This window comes from Mycotypha africana, assembly GCF_025528875.1.
Source record: "Mycotypha africana strain NRRL 2978 chromosome Unknown BDF20scaffold_1, whole genome shotgun sequence".
Lineage (NCBI taxonomy): Eukaryota > Fungi > Mucoromycota > Mucoromycetes > Mucorales > Mycotyphaceae > Mycotypha > Mycotypha africana.
In genome coordinates, this window is record NW_026515725.1 from 3,607,801 (window position 1) to 3,625,782 (window position 17,982).

Consider the following 17,982-nt stretch of genomic DNA (forward strand, 5'->3'; position numbering starts at 1 on the left):
GGTGCTAGCCTTGCCTTCGTTCATAAGAATCTTTCACCTCAGCTTCTTGTTCAACTTCTCCTTTATGCTCACTTTTTCTTTCAAATTGTTCCCTCTGCATCGCAGTAGAAAAGAGGTGTTAAATGAAATGGGACAGAGTTGCTTGATGAAATAAATTAGAAAACACGCACTCGAACTCGTGTATTTCTTCAAATTTTGATCTGGACAATTGAAGTATGCTCGTATAATAAAACTAGTACAGTGAATCGATAGGTTTTTTTAAGGAAGCAAAAAAATCTTTCAGTAGAATTCTAATGTAGAGTCTGTAGCTGGTATGAGTCTTTTCTTATGCTTTTATCATCAATGACTTCTCTGTGATCTTCAACAACGTTTCACAAACTTTTTTTCTGTCTCAAATTGAAATTAAAAACAGCAATCAACTAATTAACTGCATGCTCTAAAATCAAATCATTTAGGCTTTCAGATAATTAGCAGCCTGTTCAGCTTCTTTTCCCTATTTCTTTCTCTCATCAGTATTTTACAAAAAAAGTCTACGTGGTGCTTATGCTTTATCAGTCTATTTTACCCCCAGTATCAGTAGCAGCAGTAGATGCTTTGGATGTAAGTTATACAAGCTTTTCTGTGAGTTGAGTTTATTCAGGTTAATTTTCAATTTTCTCTTGCATGCATCTGTAACTTTGCATATCAAGCCTAACATAAATGCATATAATTTGTTTATGTAGTTGAAGAAGGATATATCCAAAAGACATACAATCGCTTCCTACTCAAATCATGGGTTCTACAGGTAAATAAATACCTTCATTGCGATCAATCACCTTAATAGAACTTAAAAAAGAATATTTCATTTGCCCCTTAATTTTGTGCATTTAATCAAAATTCGACGATAATGATTTCTCTCATGCCTTAAATAGAATATTCAAAGAACCTGGTCTTCCTTTCATTCAGCAACAACTGTCTAAAAAGGATTCAATGCTGGCTCATATTAATTCAGTACCTGGGCATTCACAACCTCAGATCACCGGAAGAGATAAATGGCATTTGAAACAGCAACATAACAGTGCTTTACCCGAATTTAGACAATTTAAAATCAATCGAATTCAAGACGAAGATGTTTTATCCGTTAAAGAGCAATTATTGCAACACTGGGAAACAATCGAAGGCTATTATATCAAGCGACTCGATTCACTTCAGAAGGAAATTAATAATGCCACTTTACACAATGAGAAATTAGCATTGGCAAAGGAAGAGCTAGTACAAAATGTACTTCAATTACATAATAAATCGATGGAATTAAGCATCAAAAATGAATCTCTGACAAGAGCAATAGCTGAACATCAGAACCGAATCAATGCATTTATGTACAACACTGGAAACTATGACAGTAGCAATTATAAATATGCTGGTTATGTAGATGGTGTCACTCTGGTCGATTTACCTTGCAGTCAACAGCAAAGCAGTAACTCCCCACCGTCAACTCCACCTTCGCAGCAAACGAATAATGATGAATTTTTACAACCGCCTCCTGCTATATCAATCACGGAACCTGCAGTATTAAATACGCACGCTATTGCCGCATCCACTGATATCACCAATAAATCACCGAAGAAAGATTCATCACCGGGTCTTTTTCGTCAACTAAGCCTTCGACTTTCGGGCAGAAGAAAGAGATCCGTAATGCGGCATGATAGCAGTAGCGATAACGGCGTTCAAATCAACGTTGTCCAGCCAAACAACTCTTCTACAATTACATCCAGTAACTCTATTTTACATATATCCAACCCTTTGTCATCTGAAAAGCACCATCATCATTTATCTGTAATACATCAGCGAGGAACGAACAATAAGGCTGCTGAGCAGCAACAACTTTTACACCCTGCTGCTGTGTTAAGCACGTCCCCATTAACACAACAAGGAAACAGCAACTTTTACTTTCAGCAAAAGCAGCAATCATCACAACCGCAAGAGCCCACTACTGCCACTGGTAGTGGTGGTGCTGGTGTAAACAACAATAACAATTATAAATCAATTTTCGGAAATGATCTTGTGGAACAAGCAAAAGCAGAAAACTTGTTAGTACCTTGTATCATTTCTCACTGTATAAAGGAAATTGAATCAAGAGGTCTAGATGTAGAAGGCATTTACAGGAAATCGGGTACCTACGCTCAAGTGAAAGAGCTTCAAAAGGAGTTTAACCGAGAGAATCCAGATCTTTCGAAATATGATGATGTGAATGTGATTACGAGTTTATTGAAATTGTACTTTAGAGAATTATCTGCACCGTTGATTCCAAATTATTTCATACGTAAAGCGCAAAATGTTGAAAAGCCATGAGATTGAATTGAATCTAACTAGCAGTTATATTGTATTTGCAGTGCCTTCTTCTTTAACAGATCAGGAACGACTAAACAAGACATATGCAATACTTCATCAACTTCCTCTGGAAGTATACAGCACAGTTAAACAGCTTGTGCAACATTTAAAAAGGTAAGCATGATCATCCAGAGAAGTGATATATCACGTGCTTAATTTTAACTTCTGAACTCTTGATCATGAACAATAACAGAGTCCACCAGCATCAATCAACGAATCGCATGAATTCCAGGAATCTAGCTGTTGTGTTTGGACCAACTTTGATGAGATGTTCAAATGGTGATCAACGAATGCAGGATATTATCCAAACAGTCGACTTTTTAATACAACAAAGTCATATTTTGTTTGCTGACTATTAGCACATACACTGTGCTATAGATTTGTAAATCACAGATATCCCCCGTTACCCCCAATTCAAATCGTTCTATTTACCATTTACCTGTAGTTTCTCATCTAACCCTTATTTTACTTTACTTTTACGTATTTTATACTTTGATTTTCAATAAAATAGTAACACTCTTCGCTGGAAGAAGGGGCAGTTTATTATTCTTATCGAGTCAAATACATAAGAATGGAATATTATTTACAAATTGTCAATTGTATTATCCTGACTCTTTTAATTCAATTGTTCAACTAGACCAGTTAGAGTATTTTGATCCAAGGGTATATAGAAAATTTCTGTACCATCCAATGCCTTTTTCGTTGATATCAGTTTATGGTCTCTAAATTCCGTCAGCTCTGTTCTTAATGCCAAATCACTAGACACAAAGAATTGGTCTCTACATTTTTGATAATATTGACCATAAGTCAAACCGACTGTCTCGTTGCCACGACCCTCCATATTACTCTCTGCCATTTCTTGGAGTTGATGCTCAGCCAATATCTTGAACACACCACGAGCGTTTGTCGTGAGTGAGTCCAAGACATATTTCGCGCCTCTTGCGCCACCCACTTCACTAGATCGCACCAACAGAGAGTTCTCAAAGCTAGTTTCCACCAAATAATTATCAAAAGTGGTTGCATCATGCCAAATCCAGTTAAATCTTGTTGACTTTACATTATCCCATAAGAGACCAGTATTGATATGATCGACGGAAGCGATGACATGGATATTAGTGGCACTAGCAAGCATAGATAAAGCAGCCTGCGTCCTTTCATTACGGAGATTAGCACCATCTAGATTATGTATCAAAATATACAGACACTCATACTCCCGATTGTCTTCTGCAAAATAGTCACAGATAAATTGAATATGATCTTGCAAAGAACCTGTAGGACCGGTGAGCTCCAGGGCGCCAGCCGTGATTTTCAGTAAGATATCTTTTATGGAAACAGATGGGAAAAAACCATTCACCACGATCAACGGTCCTTCTGTCAAGCAGGTTTGAGCAAACTCGTTTAATAAATTACGTTTGGAACCGTAACCATAGAATAAGAGATTAAACCCCGAGTGAAGCTCAAAGTACCACTGTGAAAAAAATTGCCTATGCATGTTGGATAAAGTAAGAACTTCCTCCTTATGTTTGGAAGGAGCCTTCTCTAAAATATCTTTGAATTGCTGTGGTTCTAAGATTTGCAATTTCGACAGTGTATTATTCGAAGTTTTTGCTGTATAATGTAAATCTTGAAAGTAACGCTCATAACCCTCTTTTTCAAAGGTAGCTGAACTCTTTCCTCCTGTTGTACCATCTTCATCTTCATCTTCGTCTATATCCATTTTATCGGTTGGATGAGAATGTTGCTCATCATCTTCGTCGTCTTCAAACATTTCGTCTTCTTCCTCTTCATCAGCTGAATTAGCTCTATCGTTTCTCATTAATTCAACTTGTCTTAAGAATTTTCGTCGTTTCGTATGATCAATCGCTCGCTTCTTCGAAGAAGCCTGCTCCATTTCTTGCTTCTTTTTCGTTGATTTTTTGGTTCTTGCCGATCTCCTAACTGTTAATGATTCTGTTACTTCCTCTGATAGATTTTGATCTTCTATATCAGCTTCTGTAATAGCTGATGTTGCTCTCTTCATCATGGTATTGACAGATTTTCTTAAATTTGCCTGGAATTTGTAAATGCTTCTTCCGCGCAAATCCCTATTCTCTTTATCCATAATTTCGTCATTATCGTTCTCGTCTTTGCCATTATTGCCTTTATTTGTAGCACTCCTTCTGATCGTCTCGGCTTTGTCAGCTGCAATGTCATGATGACTTTTATTGTACTGTGTTAGGACTTGTGCTGTTTCTTCTGTTTGATCAATAGCCATGGCATCGGCTTCAACACTATCGTTAAAAAGAGCGGACGACTGCTGTCTTGACCGAAGACGTGTCCCTGAATTTGACGTGCGATCCTCACTGACGGTCAGGCCGACATCGATCTGGTTTGTGTTATTGCGTTTCACATGTTTGACTGACGATCGATGTTCTTTGACTAATTGCTCTTCCAACTTTGCACTTCTCGCATCGACAGTGCTCCGAATGTGAATTGGGATATCGATGTCAGATTGTACTAATATCTGCATGCTTTTTTCCTTATCTGACAATCAAACAGCAACAATGAAACAGGTTCTAACCTTGGCTATAGGCACTACAGAAACGAGTGAGTGGACAAGCTTTTTTTTTTCTTTTCTTTTCGGTTCCTGTCTACTTTATTAAATCGTCACGCACGAGCTTATTTAGAACTCAAAACACTTTTCATGCCGCGCGCGCTTCAATTATGTAAAAGCTTCAGTTTGGCAGCTTTAGGGTCATAGAAAGAAGCCACAACACAGTTGAACAATGAATAGCATAAACAAGGATGAGTACGTCTCTGCAATGCTTACTCTAGAACGCATTTTTTTATAGTTATTCATCCGTCTAGTCTTGACGTTTTGAAATAGTGTAGTCAAGTTAATCATTCAGTTTCTGCGAGAAAGCAATCTGAATCGAACTCGATCAGCTTTAGAGAAGGAGTCGAACCAGATATACAATACAGTAGAGGATAAAAGCAGGTTTATTCAAGATATCAAGGATGGAAAATGGGATATCGTTTTGAAACAAGTGACTCAGCTTGCCATTTCGGAAGAAAAACTAATCGATCTTTACGAACAAGTAACAAAGATAAACAGATTTGAAATTAAGGATGTATACAATTGTAACCTTCGCCTCAATGAATACCTTAGATTGTATTCGAGTTGATTGAAAATAATGAGCTTAGTGCAGCCGAGATTGTGCTGAGAAAATCAAACGTCTTACGATTTGTCAACGAAGAGTATCCGGAACGATATGAGATAATGGAGCGCTATTTAGATGAAGCAAAGACAAAATTGCCTCATAAACCAAAGTACACTTCCGAAGAAAGACGAACACGGATAGCAAAAAGTAAGTAGAGGAAAAATCAATACATTCGCACCTATGATTATTTCTGAATCAAACTGATGAAACACGATTAGACTTGGAGAAAGAAATAGCTGCGGCTCCCAACAGTCGGCTGTTATCGTTACTGGGACAAAGTATCAAATGGCAACAACTACAAGGTTCAATCACAGCAGACTCCATTTATGACTTATTTAGAGGCACTGTTACAGTTCAAAAAGCTGAACAAGATATCTTTGCCTCAAAGCCCTACGTTTCTGTCAAATTTCCCGCTCCTTCAGCAAAGCAGAGGACGTATGCTGAATGTGCTGCTTTTTCTAAAAACGGTCTCTATCTCGCGACAGGATCTTCTGATGGTTTTATTGAAATATGGAACTATTTGACGGGCAAGCTAAGAAAAGATCTGTCATACCAAGCGCAAGATAGAATGATGGCTATGGATAAAGCTGTGCTCTGTGTCGCATTTAGTCGCGATAATGAATTGTTGGCATCTGGGTCAGCGGATGGAAAGATATTTATCTGGAAAGTGAAAACCGGGCAATGTCAACGGAAAATAATAGCAGCTCATGCCACCGGAGCGGGCGTCACCTCGCTATGCTTCAGTAAAGAAAACAGCCAGATTTTGAGTGGCAGTTACGATCAAACCATAAAGATTCATGGTTTAAAGTCGGGTAAAATGCTGAAGGAATTCAGAGGGCATAGTTCGTTTGTGAATGCAGCCGTATTTTCAGTTGATAATACAAGGGTTTTGAGTGCCAGTAGCGACGGCACCGTTAAGATTTGGGATTGTAAAACAACGTCGTGTCTAAACACTATTACTCCTCAGCCTGCCATGGAAAAAGGACAGCTTTTGCCGATGGGAGGATTAGGCACAGCTGCTGTGCAGAGTATAACTCCGCTTCCCAGAAACTCGCACCAGTATTTGATATGCAATAAAACCAACACTTTATACGTTATGGATACACGAGGGCAAATTGTGAGGACCTTGACGCATAAGAAACCAGTCGGATCTGACTTTTTAACAGCAACACTGTCACCGCAAGGTGATATTGTCTACGCAGTCACTGAAGATAACTATTTATATGGATTTCAGCTTCATACAGGAGAAACAATTGCAAGTATAAAAATAGGGGATAATGAAGTCGTGGGGTTGACAAGTCATCCATTGACAAATGTTGTGGTAGCGCATGACGATGCTGGATATATGATATTCTTTAAGGCACCATAATAGCAATTATTTGCCGTGCAATAAAAATAGAATAGTTTCAGTCCATTGTTATGTTTGAACCCTTTATGTAAATACATTCATCGTTGTTCGTTCATTTGGATACGAACTTTTTACGTTCCTGTGGTTCAATGCTTGGCATGTGATTAAAAGCCAGCACTAGTTCTCCATAAAGCATTCCATTTGAAGAGTTTCAATTTAAAGCAACAAAAGAAGACTCACAATATTGAGTCTGTGTTAAAAAGCTGGTAACAGTAGCCCTCCAACAAAATACGTTAAAAGGAAACAACAGAAGAAATTAACTGACGATTACCGACACATGGTACGGACAAGGACGACTTTATCAACATTCTACCATTATAATGACCCCTATAGCTTCACTTCCTTCCAGACTGAGGGTGCATTATTTTTTTATCAGCCCATATACGAAGTAAAAGAGTTTAACACGCAGAGGGTCATAAAGCTTTGCAAGACATTATTCTTGGTTTTATCATGGTAATGGCTATAAGCTCTGTGCTGTTGGCCAAATTGACCTTCAGGGGGGGGGTGCAACCATTAGCTTCCTATTCATCAGTGAAAATACTACAAATCCGCTAATTAAGTCAACAGAGTAATCGACATGATTAATAATATAATGAGTTCTACTTTTTCATTGTAAAAGTAGAGCATAATGAGGTACCCGGCAATAACAGTTTATAAATAATGCGTTGCAAACATGTTGCAGGATTCGTCTACGAGAAGATTGTTATCAAATATTCTATTTTGCAAAAGAGTCGACATGCTTTATTATAATAGTACATCTTTACTACCTACAAGAGCTCCTCTTGCGGATTCATCAACAGATAATAATAACAATTCGGCGGCATCTAATGATAATAAAGGTGAAGGTACTAACGGCGAAGTAGGAGAAGAAAACCCTCGAAAGCAGCGTAAGGTGGTTATCTTTATTGTTCTTCTTGCCGGTGTACTGGCGCTTGGAGGTTTCTTTGCTATTAGTGAAGGCTTATCTGGAAGACTGAAATTATAGTTGATCCTGTGTTTGAATTGATAGAAAAAAAACTTACCCAATCAATAAGCTGAATCCTGATTTGTCACTTATCCGATTCCCCACACAAATTAGATAGACTGAACTTCAATTTGAAAAAGCTTATTTCCGATATCCAATGTAATACTTCTTTTCACAAAAATGACATAGCTCAAAAGTTATACCAACCCTTTGTCAGACATGAACGCATTACTGCATGCTTTTATAGTTTGTAGCTAACTAATAAATCATAAGCGAGACCAAGAAAAGCTGTAATAAAAGTTTATTTGATGATTTCTAAGCTATTTTCGGTGTAAAGCGGGCTACTTCGGTCGCGGTTTTGTGGAGATGCAAAAATCCAGAAAAATCCAATCAGATAAAGTACGAGTCTCTTTTGATTGGCTTACAGTCACAGCCCCCCTTTTAATCAGATTTTTTTTCTCGTTCTTATTGTTTGCAACACGCCCCCCAGCAAATATAAAAGAAAACTTTTTTTGGCAATGATACTGGTTCCTTTTCTTTTCTATATTCTTTTCTTTATTTCACTCCATTCAACGGACGTATTTATTATCATACAGTAAAAAATGTTGCGTACCAACTTCTCTAGTGCTATCCTTCGTTCTACTCGACTTGTCCAACGACCTATGACTCTTTCAGGCACTCGATTTTATCATGAAAAGGTTTATATCAGGAATGAAATGTGTATTATATAAGCAGACCTTGATGGACTCATTCTGAATTGAAATCATAGGTTATAGATCATTATGAGCGACCTCGTAATGTAGGCTCTTTCCCCAAAACAGAGACCAATATTGGTACTGGCCTCGTTGGTGCACCTGCTTGTGGTGATGTATTGAAATTACAGATCAAGGTCGATGATGCCACTGGAAAAATTGTCGATGTCAAATTCAAAACTTTTGGTTGTGGTTCAGCTATTGCTTCTAGTAGCTTTATGACAGAACGTGTGCGTGGTTTGACATTAGAACAAGCAGGACAAATCAAAAACACAGAAATTGCAAAGGAATTATGTTTACCTCCTGTTAAACTGCACTGTTCAAGTAAGTCGATGGATGGGAAAGGCCATGTGTTCTCTGTGCGGAACATTTATTAACATGACATTACTCTGTTTATCTTAGTGTTGGCTGAAGATGCCATCAAGTCAGCTATCGCAGATTATAAGAGAAAGCGTGCTGCAAAAACAGCAACAGCAACAGCAGCAGCAGCATCATCATAATTTTTAGTCCATTTTTTAAGTGGAGGTTGCTCCGGTTATGATTGGATAACATTTTAGCCCTAATATTTACTTATTCTAAGTATATTCTTATATACCTGATACCAGAAGAACTCTCTTGCAAGACGCAAAGTTACATTGTATAATAACAGATGGAGTTTCAATAGAATATTTCGTTCTATCTAATCCACATGCATAAAATAGAACAAATTGTTTGCTATCGTTTTCTTCCATTATTCTTGTGCCCCCATGTTAGCGTTCAATAAGAAAGTTATGCAGGTCATCTTCTTACTTCATATTGCTGTTTCGTAGATGCTATATTGCCTGCCCAATATTCAAAGTGAAACTGCCAAGTCCGCGTCGGAACTTTGACAGTTATGGATCAACTGTAGTTCTGTTTTACTTTGAAAGGCGCGTATAAGTTGTATTGACGCATAACCCAATAGCAGAATGTACTGGCAGAATCGTTTTTAAGAGATTCATCGGGATTACCATATTTATACAAATTTAACAAAGAACAAAAAAAAAAAAAAAAAAAAACCAAAGAGTAAAAAAAATCAAAAAAAAATCGGAGGTATATCATAAAAGTTTATTCTCACTGCTTGCAATGACACGATACAAGACTATCATTTTAAACAAAAGTGCGTAGGGTTAGGGTATATTGTATGTGTATATGGTATATTGAGTGTAATAAAGATGCATTAACGGGAATGAAGTGTAGAAGATGGCTAGTTCTCCTTTAATAGGTTGAGTGTGAGAAAATTGAACAGCTTTCAGCAACGAGAAAAGGTTCTAGACTACTACTGCTTCCTCTTCAATAATCAGGTCCATTTCCAATAATTTTCCATGAACATCCAAATATTCCTGAATGGATTGCAAGTTCACATACAAATCATATTGAATCAAGCTTAAAAAGGATCGTTCCATCAAATTGATGTCCTTTGGCGTATACAGATAGTCTGTCATAGCCACCAACACTTGGCTGGTCAATTCGGTGCCAGTTTCTGATAGAAATTTGGATGCGACGAGAATTGCAGCTAGAAAAAGTCGGTAGGGCGTATCTAATTCACCACGAGCATGCCTCGGTAAGAACGCTCTCAATCTTTGCATGTAAATCAATGATACCAAGCATACACAAGGCGTTAGGTTGGATCTTTGGAATACAGTAGCAATAAAGTCATTAATGGGTGGAAGAGCCTTTTTATTGTTGTGGTGATGACTGCTATTACTACTTAGAGTCTTCTTCTTATTCGTTATTGAGCAACATGGCAATAAATTGGTGGCCGTATTGGTAGTAAAAGCTAAGATAATGATATGAATATCGAATGGTGTTTTTTCATACAGAGATAAATAGAATTTTGCAATTGGTTCTTACAAAGAAGAGCCTCTGGACTTCTTGATGATACAGTTGCGGGCATTACGATACCAGAACACTGAAATGAGTAAGAAAAGAAAAGTGCTGATTATATCATTTTGAATTGGTGTAAGCATAACAAATAGGTTTTTTGTGTATAGGAACAAAAAGGGAAAGATTACGAAAGTATCCAATCATTAATCAATTCCTTATCTTCATCCTTTTTGTAACCACAACTTTAGAATGATGCCCCTTTTTTCATTATGTAATCAAGCCTTCTTTTCATGAAACAGAAGTAGATCCTTTCCGCGGTGACCCAAAAAAAAAAAAAAGAAAAAAGAAACATTTAACCGCCTAATGAACTGCACAGCACTTGTCCATTTTATTTTATTTTATTTTTTTATTTTTTGTATTTTTGTTGAATCGTCCTTTAATTAATTCGATTTTACCATGTACTCCATTTGGGGAAAGAAGTCTAAAGAAGCTGAAGCAGAGAAGAAGAAGCCCAAAACAAGTGCTGCTCAAATTAGAGTACAAAAAGGTTAGCCATGTTTTATCGAAATCGTTTGAGACAGTCGTACAATTGTTGTTAACATTTACGATTACAGACTTAGCGGATTTAGACATACCCAATACCATTCAATTAGACTTTCCTAACCCATCCAATATCCTTAACTTTAACGTTACTATTTGCCCCGATGAAGGTTCGACATCTTTGATACAGTGTTTCTTCAATGACAAATGAAGCAAGTCATACTAATCATCTATAATTATTAGGCTTTTACACTCAGGGCGCTTTCAAATTCACCTTTACAATCAACAATAATTATCCTCATGAGCCTCCCAAAGTGCACTGTACGCAGAAGGTAAGATGAAAAGTAGTTGGAGGTTCGATTGTGATAGTATGTATATTAATCCTAATGTTATAGATTTACCATCCAAATATCGACCTTGAAGGCAATGTTTGCCTAAATATTTTACGTGAAGACTGGAAACCTGTACTATCATTACAAGCCGTTTTAGTTGGCTTATTTTATCTATTTCTTGAACCGAATGCAGACGACCCTCTAAACAAAGGTACTATACCATCATGAATCGAAAGTGAACAATATACCTTATGACTTACACAATCAATTTTATAGCCGCTGCGGAAGTACTGAAGCAAAATAGAAAATTATTTGAAGCGAATGTTAAAAAGGCTATTGTCGGCGGGTCTTTTGGTGGTGTACAATATGATAATGTAGTTGGATAGATTGTTTGTTATTATAATAAAGAAAGAATTGTTTAGCAGTTCGCTAGCATACTGTCAGCAAATGCTAAACATCAGCCTATACAAAGACGGAAACACGGAATTATTACCCATAGGGAGATGATGGTAGTGACTAGAGCCATTTAGGTTCTTTTATCACCTTTTTTCCAGCCTTCTTTGATACGAATTTTATAAGGCTGTTGAGCATCATTCTATATAGTAAGGAAAAACTTGAAAAGGCATTTGGATATTTAGACGATACTAATAGTATAATTGTTTTGGATTGTGACGCGCTGGGAAGTCATATACAAAGCTGAGAACAGGAAGTAGAGTACGGAGTATAATACTGCTGTAGTGGAATTAACAATCTCATCGTAAATTTGCGCGTATAAATGCGTGTGCTTGTTATTACCAGCAAAAATAAGCCTGCATACATACGCCAAGGGTACTAAAATCAGTAGTTCTGTCGTCTATATTAACTCAAGTTTACACATTGTTCTTCCAGCTTACCTTCTCTTGATGGGAAGATAAGTTTAGAAGTTGATACATACTGCTATAATTCTGAGTGGCTTAAAAGTAAGTCGAATGATGGTTAAAGAAGGCTTTTTCTATCGTTTCTTGCCCCTTTTACGAATATAATTAGTTTTTTTAATTTGATCTCCGTAGAAGTTTGTTTTTGATTTGTCCATGTAACCCTAACCACAGACATATACGGCACCCCCTCTTTCTTTTCTAAGCGAAGCACGCTTTCTGTGCTTCACAAAATTGGCTTTTTTTTTTTTTTTTTTTTTTTTCTTTTGTAACCAGAAACTACTTTGTATAGGCTTTTGCCTTTCTTTTTCTTCTAATACTTCTTTCTTTTGTTTCTTTCACCTTTTTGTTTCATATGACATTCTACTAATATAATGGCTACTACAACGGCTATTGCTACTGGTGCTCCTTTACCGCCTATCTCTACGACATCCTCCACGTCTACATCATCAAGTTCTTCATCTTCCATTGATCAAACATTATTAACCTCAGTATTGGTAGACTGGACAAATGCACTCATTGAAAACAATATGAATCAAGTACGTCGATTGCTAGACAAGGAACCTGAATTATTATGGACTCCTATACCCCACACTTTGGACGATATTGATCCGCTCAAAGAAAAACTTGTTCAATTCAAAAAACTTGGCCATTCATTTCAACCTGTCTGCGCTATCCAATTTCTTGTGCTATATCATCAACAACAGGAAGACAGACGAGACTTGATCTCTTCTCTAATTGAGGTAATATAATTTAAAGCAGTGGTCGTTTGCTTACGTACTAATGTATGGTTTATACAGGAGTCTTCAGTTTATGATCTTGATACTCGTTTATGGGGTGAATGTAATAATTCTTTATTACACCTGACTTGTTTTTTAGATGACTATTACTTAACACAACTACTCTTGAAGAAAGGGACTTCAACTCATATAAGAAATGATCGTGGTTATACGCCTGCAGACGTTACTCAATCAGATAATGTTTTGTCGTTATTACTGTCAACAACTAGACAAGACGATGGCAACGATATGAGCATTTCTGCATCAGAAATCAGCTTGGAAGCAGCAGAGACAGCAGTAAAGGATCATCATTCTGAACATCGAATAGATGAAGACAATCAGCAGCAGCCACCACATCCTAACGCATCTAGATCCTCTAATAGTAACATGACTGCTGGCAACATTAAAGTAGTCAGACCTAATTATAGCACTCCAAACCGGTTTCAATTGCTCAAAAACTTGGCCGAAGTAGCCGCTGCACAAGATGAGAAGGCAACTTTATTAGACATCACTCTAGACCGTCAAAAGGCAGATGGGAAGTATTTCAAGAAGGGAAAAGTGAAAGAGACGCAACAAAAGGTACTGACAGAAGAAGAAGAAGCTTTACTATTGGATAAGCAGAAGAGGCAAATTGAAGTAGCTCAGTTGGTCAAAAAATCGGCTGTCAAAAACAATCCCTTATTTATGAAATTGGAAAAGAAGGCTTTTACTTTGCCTGCTACTTCAACAGCATCCATTTCGAATACTAAAAAACCATCCACTACTTCTTCTAGTAAAAGTATGGCTAATGATAAAATACCGGAAGCAACATGTAAAATGGAGAAGAGCACGAATGGTATTGCCATTGCGGATGAAAATTCTGGATTTTCGCAACACAATGACAACAAATCAAGTGTTTGTCATACTTTACCGGATAATTCCAATGAAGTACAGGATAATAAAATTGCAGATGCTGCTACAAACGAAAGCTTGAAAAGCAAAGCTTCAGATCTTGCCACTAGTGCGCCCACTTCAGCGACTACAGACCAAAAGCATACAAGTAACAAACTAAAATTCACAATGGACGACCTCATGGGCACCACAACTTCAGATGATAATGACGATGATATGAATGACGAAGATAGCGATGATGATGATGACGATAAAATCTTTGAGCAAGTAGCTACTATTCATATTGCCCATCGACTCACTTCATCTACCATTTATAAACCCATCAAAATCCCAATTGATGATAAGTTAGTCCTGCAGCAACAACAGAATCGCAACTATAAACATGGCCCTGAACGTCTCAGCCATTATTACTTTAACGATCAAATTGAATACTCTGAAGACTCTCATGTTGCTGGTTTACGAGACGATAAAGTCAGCAAGACACCCTCCTTAGTCACAACAGAAGAAAACGATGATGAACTAGATGAAGAACAACTGCCTCCCAGTACAAGTAGTACCACCAGCAGTACTGCAGTAGTAACAGCAGATGATGCCATCTCTCATTCTAATCAAAATAATACGGTAGAGCCATTGTTCGTGGAACTGAACGCCACTACTGGTTTGGACAGCATTACGGTCGCCGACCTCTCGACTCCTGCACGACGCCCACAGCGTTCTGATCGTCGTTCACTTAGTCGTAAACATGCTTCCATTGCCACCATTTCAACAACTATCAGTGGTGATTTTGACTCAAGAAGTGAAAAGAGTAGCAAGCATAACAGTACAGTTGACTTGCCACTTCATATGAAACGTAGAAGTGGAAGTCAAAAAGCGTCGTGGACTATGAGTATGAGCTCCTGGGCAGCTATACTGGATCGTGAATTCAATTTGAGTGAATTAGATCAAGAGAAAAGATTGCTGAAAGAAAAACAACAGCAGCAGCAAATACGAGGTCTACAAAAAAAAGAAGATAAGGTTCTGGAAGAGAAGAGTTCTGTCAGCAGTGACAACAGAACTGGAGCCCTTCGAAAGAGTCTGCCTCTCGGAAGCAGTAAATTAGAACTCAACGAGAGCGATAATGTGGATTACTTGCTACATCAAAATTTGATCAATGCTGTGAACTGCACAAATTTGATAACTGCTAACACTACTTCGGCTGACAGTGTTCTATCGTTGTCATCTACATTAAAATTGCCTGATTCAGATAAAGATTACAGAGCTCTTCCTTCGTTTTCATTACCATCGGACAGCAACAAATTACGCTCAGCCAACTTACTGCATTTACCTTCCAACATTAAGAACAAGACTTCTTCATCTGCAGCTCCTCAAATCAAAGAACTACCAAACCTCAATTTGTCTAGTCGTTCCGTACGTCGCAAGCCTATCACATCTTCATTTTCAAAACCGAACATTAATGGCCAGCAAAAGAAAACGACAAAGCCATCCCCATCTATCTCATCGTCCTCCACTTCAGCAGCGGCAACCACTACTCCATCCTCTACACAACAACAATCACCGTCGCAACAACAATATCAGAAACCGAATGAGATAATGACAACCATTCCGACTGCCCTTCCTCCTACGCCTACACCCTCCCTCAGTTTCCAGCCCAGTATTCCAATGGGCTACGGTAAATTATATCTCCATGTCAACGGTATTCAAAACCTTCTCCTCCCTATGCCCAAAGACCGCGCCTACATCCGCTGTGTAGTCAGCGATGGCAGATTTGAATACATGTCACGATACGAAATACTCTCACCTACCATTCCTTTTGATTATGAATGTGTCATTGATACTCATCCTGGAATGCTTATCACTATTTCGATCCATGTTCGTCCTGACTTCATCATGAAATCAAGAAAACCACTCCTGCGGCTCTTTTCATCGAAGAAGAAGAGGAAAGACTGCCTATCCAGCTACGTCAATAAAGAAGATGGCGCAATCGGCCAAACAAGATTCGCGTTGACGCACATGTTGCCAGCGTGTCATGAAATGCCTTATTTGACTGATTTTCATTGCTTTAACGCCTGGTGGTCGTCAAAATCATCCTTTAGTAAGCAAAAGAAAAAGCAGAATGATCTGAAAGAGCAAGAGAAGGACGAGATTCTAAAGGTGATTGGTAGCTTTGATGTCGAGATGCTATACTTACCCTCTTCTTCAACCCACAATCAACAGCAGGTAAAATTATCAATAATGATTCAAATACATGGTATATTGACATTAACATGTTTGTTGTACATGATTAGCACTTTCCTCAAAGTATAAGAGATTATAAAACACATCAAGCCGTTCAGTAGTAGTACACGAGAATGTCTTTCACTACTAACATAGTAGGCAGTTTCTTCCTTACGCTTCTCTTTAGTATAATACTCTTTCGTTACCCTTCAGTAAATTCCTAATACATACTCGCATTCATGTTTCACTTGTCCAAAAAAAAAAAAAAAGTAGTTTATAAATGATCTACAAAAGAAAAAGTAAATAAAATCGATTTGCTTTTGTATCAGTTTAGAAAAAACGCAAAGTTCGTCAAGGTCATTTTAACTGTGCATATCAACACGTTATCTTTTGGACTATTCGCAATATTTATATCCGGAGTGTCTGTATTAAGAGGTATATTAGCATATTCAAATTGTATCTTCACTTTGCTGAGAAAAGAAATGTGTATAAGCAATAACTACAAAAAATATTCAAAGCATCAGTAACCGGGCTCCACTTGCTAGAAATGAAATCACTTACTTGTTCCGTAGACTAGCAAACCACCTGCAATACTCATGCCCATAGCAGGGTATGTTATCTGTAATAGAGAGAGCGTCAGTAATGTAAGGTATCTATTACCGATGACGATATCATACTTACTATTTCATTATGTGCCAACACAGATGGTAAGCCTATTTATTACAACAGGAACTCAAATGAATAGGCTGCTGAATCAGATCTGCGAATGTGTCGTACTACTTACAAAATCCAGTTACAATAAAAATACCAGTGATGAACTGCCCCGCATCAACAATGCCCCTATTCATGGAAAAAGATAATGTTGTTAAGATAAATTTTTTTCATCATCTTTCTTGCGCGCTATTATTTTGTAGAAACACATACTGGTTATCGTTGCCCATTGACAATACGTCATACGTATGATCGAATCTCGAGCATATAGCATTAGGCAGAGGTGCCAATATATATGTTGCGACTAAAATGAGTATACGAGTAGTTATTATTTGTTGCTCTACTGTCTACAGAACTAGTTCGTTTGAGAACTGCCCACTTACCCACAAATAAAGGCCACCAGTTTCTATAGTAAGTATAGCATGACAAGTATTAATATCCAGGTAAAATAACAATTTCACTTTATGCTCAAACTTTACTCATATAGTGCACATGATAAGATAACTAATAGAAATCCAATAGCTAGTACAAATGATAACGCTATAATTCTGGATGCACCAAACAGTTGATGTGCGCAAATGGCGTTAAAGACGAACGAAAGTGAAAAAGTTCAAGGGCAATTGAAGCGGTCGCTACTTACGCTATACAAGTTGATGTAAGTAAAGATTAGTTTGAATAACATAATATTCTACGTTTTTACAAAATAAATGACTTGATTAGCTTACTTCTTAAGCCTGCCATTGAACTTTTCAGCACAAGTTTTACAGTCTATACAGATGAGTGATGTAGTAGAGAAGCATTCAGCTGTAACCCTATGCATTGTCATTTTTACTCGCCTTGTTAGATTTGAAACTGCGATGTCTGTGTCATTGCCTGGTTTTTCAATTTCCACGATTACATGAAACGCTCTGGGATTGTACCTTCATCAAGGTATACAGTAAATATGAATTGATTTTGTAGCTCTCTCTGTTGTTGCATGCTTGTAACCTAAGCAGACGAATCCAATATTACTGACCTAAAACCTACTATGAGACTTTGATGGCCTAAATTATAATGTTTCAT

At 37.6% G+C, this 17,982-nt stretch overlaps 9 protein-coding genes across 9 annotated transcripts; 6 read left to right on the plus strand and 3 right to left on the minus strand.

Moving 5' to 3' along the window:
* The first annotated feature begins 456 nt into the window (after positions 1-456).
* On the plus strand, positions 457-2,889 carry BDF20DRAFT_848410 (Rho GTPase activation protein). Its single transcript, XM_053079862.1, has 5 exons — positions 457-621; positions 723-784; positions 912-2,302; positions 2,373-2,484; positions 2,564-2,889. Exons 1-5 carry the CDS (start codon positions 544-546, stop codon positions 2,727-2,729), a joined length of 1,809 nt encoding a protein of 602 aa, XP_052941384.1. The 5' UTR covers positions 457-543; the 3' UTR covers positions 2,730-2,889.
* A 2-nt stretch (positions 2,890-2,891) lies between these two features.
* BDF20DRAFT_951382 (origin recognition complex subunit 2-domain-containing protein) lies at positions 2,892-4,879 on the minus strand (the record flags this gene model as incomplete). Its single annotated transcript, XM_053084877.1, has 2 exons — positions 2,892-4,494; positions 4,642-4,879. 2 exons carry the CDS (start codon positions 4,877-4,879, stop codon positions 2,987-2,989), a joined length of 1,746 nt encoding a protein of 581 aa, XP_052941385.1. The 3' UTR covers positions 2,892-2,986.
* A 256-nt stretch (positions 4,880-5,135) lies between these two features.
* Positions 5,136-6,939, plus strand: BDF20DRAFT_909804 (WD40-repeat-containing domain protein; the record flags this gene model as incomplete). Its single annotated transcript, XM_053083634.1, has 4 exons — positions 5,136-5,158; positions 5,237-5,447; positions 5,519-5,717; positions 5,789-6,939. 4 exons carry the CDS (start codon positions 5,136-5,138, stop codon positions 6,937-6,939), a joined length of 1,584 nt encoding a protein of 527 aa, XP_052941386.1.
* Positions 6,940-7,255: 316 nt separating this feature from the next.
* Positions 7,256-7,963, plus strand: BDF20DRAFT_832110 (uncharacterized protein; the record flags this gene model as incomplete). The annotated part of the gene is made up of 2 exons (XM_053078509.1): positions 7,256-7,431; positions 7,732-7,963. 2 exons carry the CDS (start codon positions 7,256-7,258, stop codon positions 7,961-7,963), a joined length of 408 nt encoding a protein of 135 aa, XP_052941387.1.
* Positions 7,964-8,349: 386 nt separating this feature from the next.
* On the plus strand, positions 8,350-9,240 carry BDF20DRAFT_848431 (iron sulfur cluster assembly protein 1). The gene is made up of 3 exons (XM_053079863.1): positions 8,350-8,640; positions 8,712-9,018; positions 9,097-9,240. Exons 1-3 carry the CDS (start codon positions 8,545-8,547, stop codon positions 9,192-9,194), a joined length of 501 nt encoding a protein of 166 aa, XP_052941388.1. The 5' UTR covers positions 8,350-8,544; the 3' UTR covers positions 9,195-9,240.
* A 470-nt stretch (positions 9,241-9,710) lies between these two features.
* On the minus strand, positions 9,711-10,858 carry BDF20DRAFT_992930 (uncharacterized protein). The gene is made up of 2 exons (XM_053085381.1): positions 10,567-10,858; positions 9,711-10,492 (listed from the first exon to the last, which is right to left on the minus strand). Exons 1-2 carry the CDS (start codon positions 10,607-10,609, stop codon positions 9,984-9,986), a joined length of 552 nt encoding a protein of 183 aa, XP_052941389.1. The 5' UTR covers positions 10,610-10,858; the 3' UTR covers positions 9,711-9,983.
* Positions 10,859-10,995: 137 nt separating this feature from the next.
* BDF20DRAFT_811470 (putative ubiquitin-conjugating enzyme E2) lies at positions 10,996-11,797 on the plus strand (the record flags this gene model as incomplete). The annotated part of the gene is made up of 5 exons (XM_053076693.1): positions 10,996-11,086; positions 11,154-11,249; positions 11,323-11,411; positions 11,475-11,622; positions 11,688-11,797. The coding sequence occupies 5 exons, from the start codon at positions 10,996-10,998 to the stop codon at positions 11,795-11,797; spliced, it is 534 nt and encodes a 177-aa protein (XP_052941390.1).
* An 801-nt stretch (positions 11,798-12,598) lies between these two features.
* On the plus strand, positions 12,599-16,477 carry BDF20DRAFT_848438 (uncharacterized protein). Its single transcript, XM_053079864.1, has 2 exons — positions 12,599-13,068; positions 13,126-16,477. The coding sequence occupies exons 1-2, from the start codon at positions 12,700-12,702 to the stop codon at positions 16,297-16,299; spliced, it is 3,543 nt and encodes a 1,180-aa protein (XP_052941391.1). The 5' UTR covers positions 12,599-12,699; the 3' UTR covers positions 16,300-16,477.
* Positions 16,463-17,937, minus strand: BDF20DRAFT_848442 (vacuolar protein sorting 55). Its single transcript, XM_053079865.1, has 8 exons — positions 17,646-17,937; positions 17,400-17,469; positions 17,304-17,326; positions 17,134-17,224; positions 16,994-17,049; positions 16,891-16,922; positions 16,771-16,828; positions 16,463-16,708 (listed from the first exon to the last, which is right to left on the minus strand). The coding sequence occupies exons 1-8, from the start codon at positions 17,659-17,661 to the stop codon at positions 16,659-16,661; spliced, it is 396 nt and encodes a 131-aa protein (XP_052941392.1). The 5' UTR covers positions 17,662-17,937; the 3' UTR covers positions 16,463-16,658.
* Between the last annotated feature and the right edge of the window lie 45 nt (positions 17,938-17,982).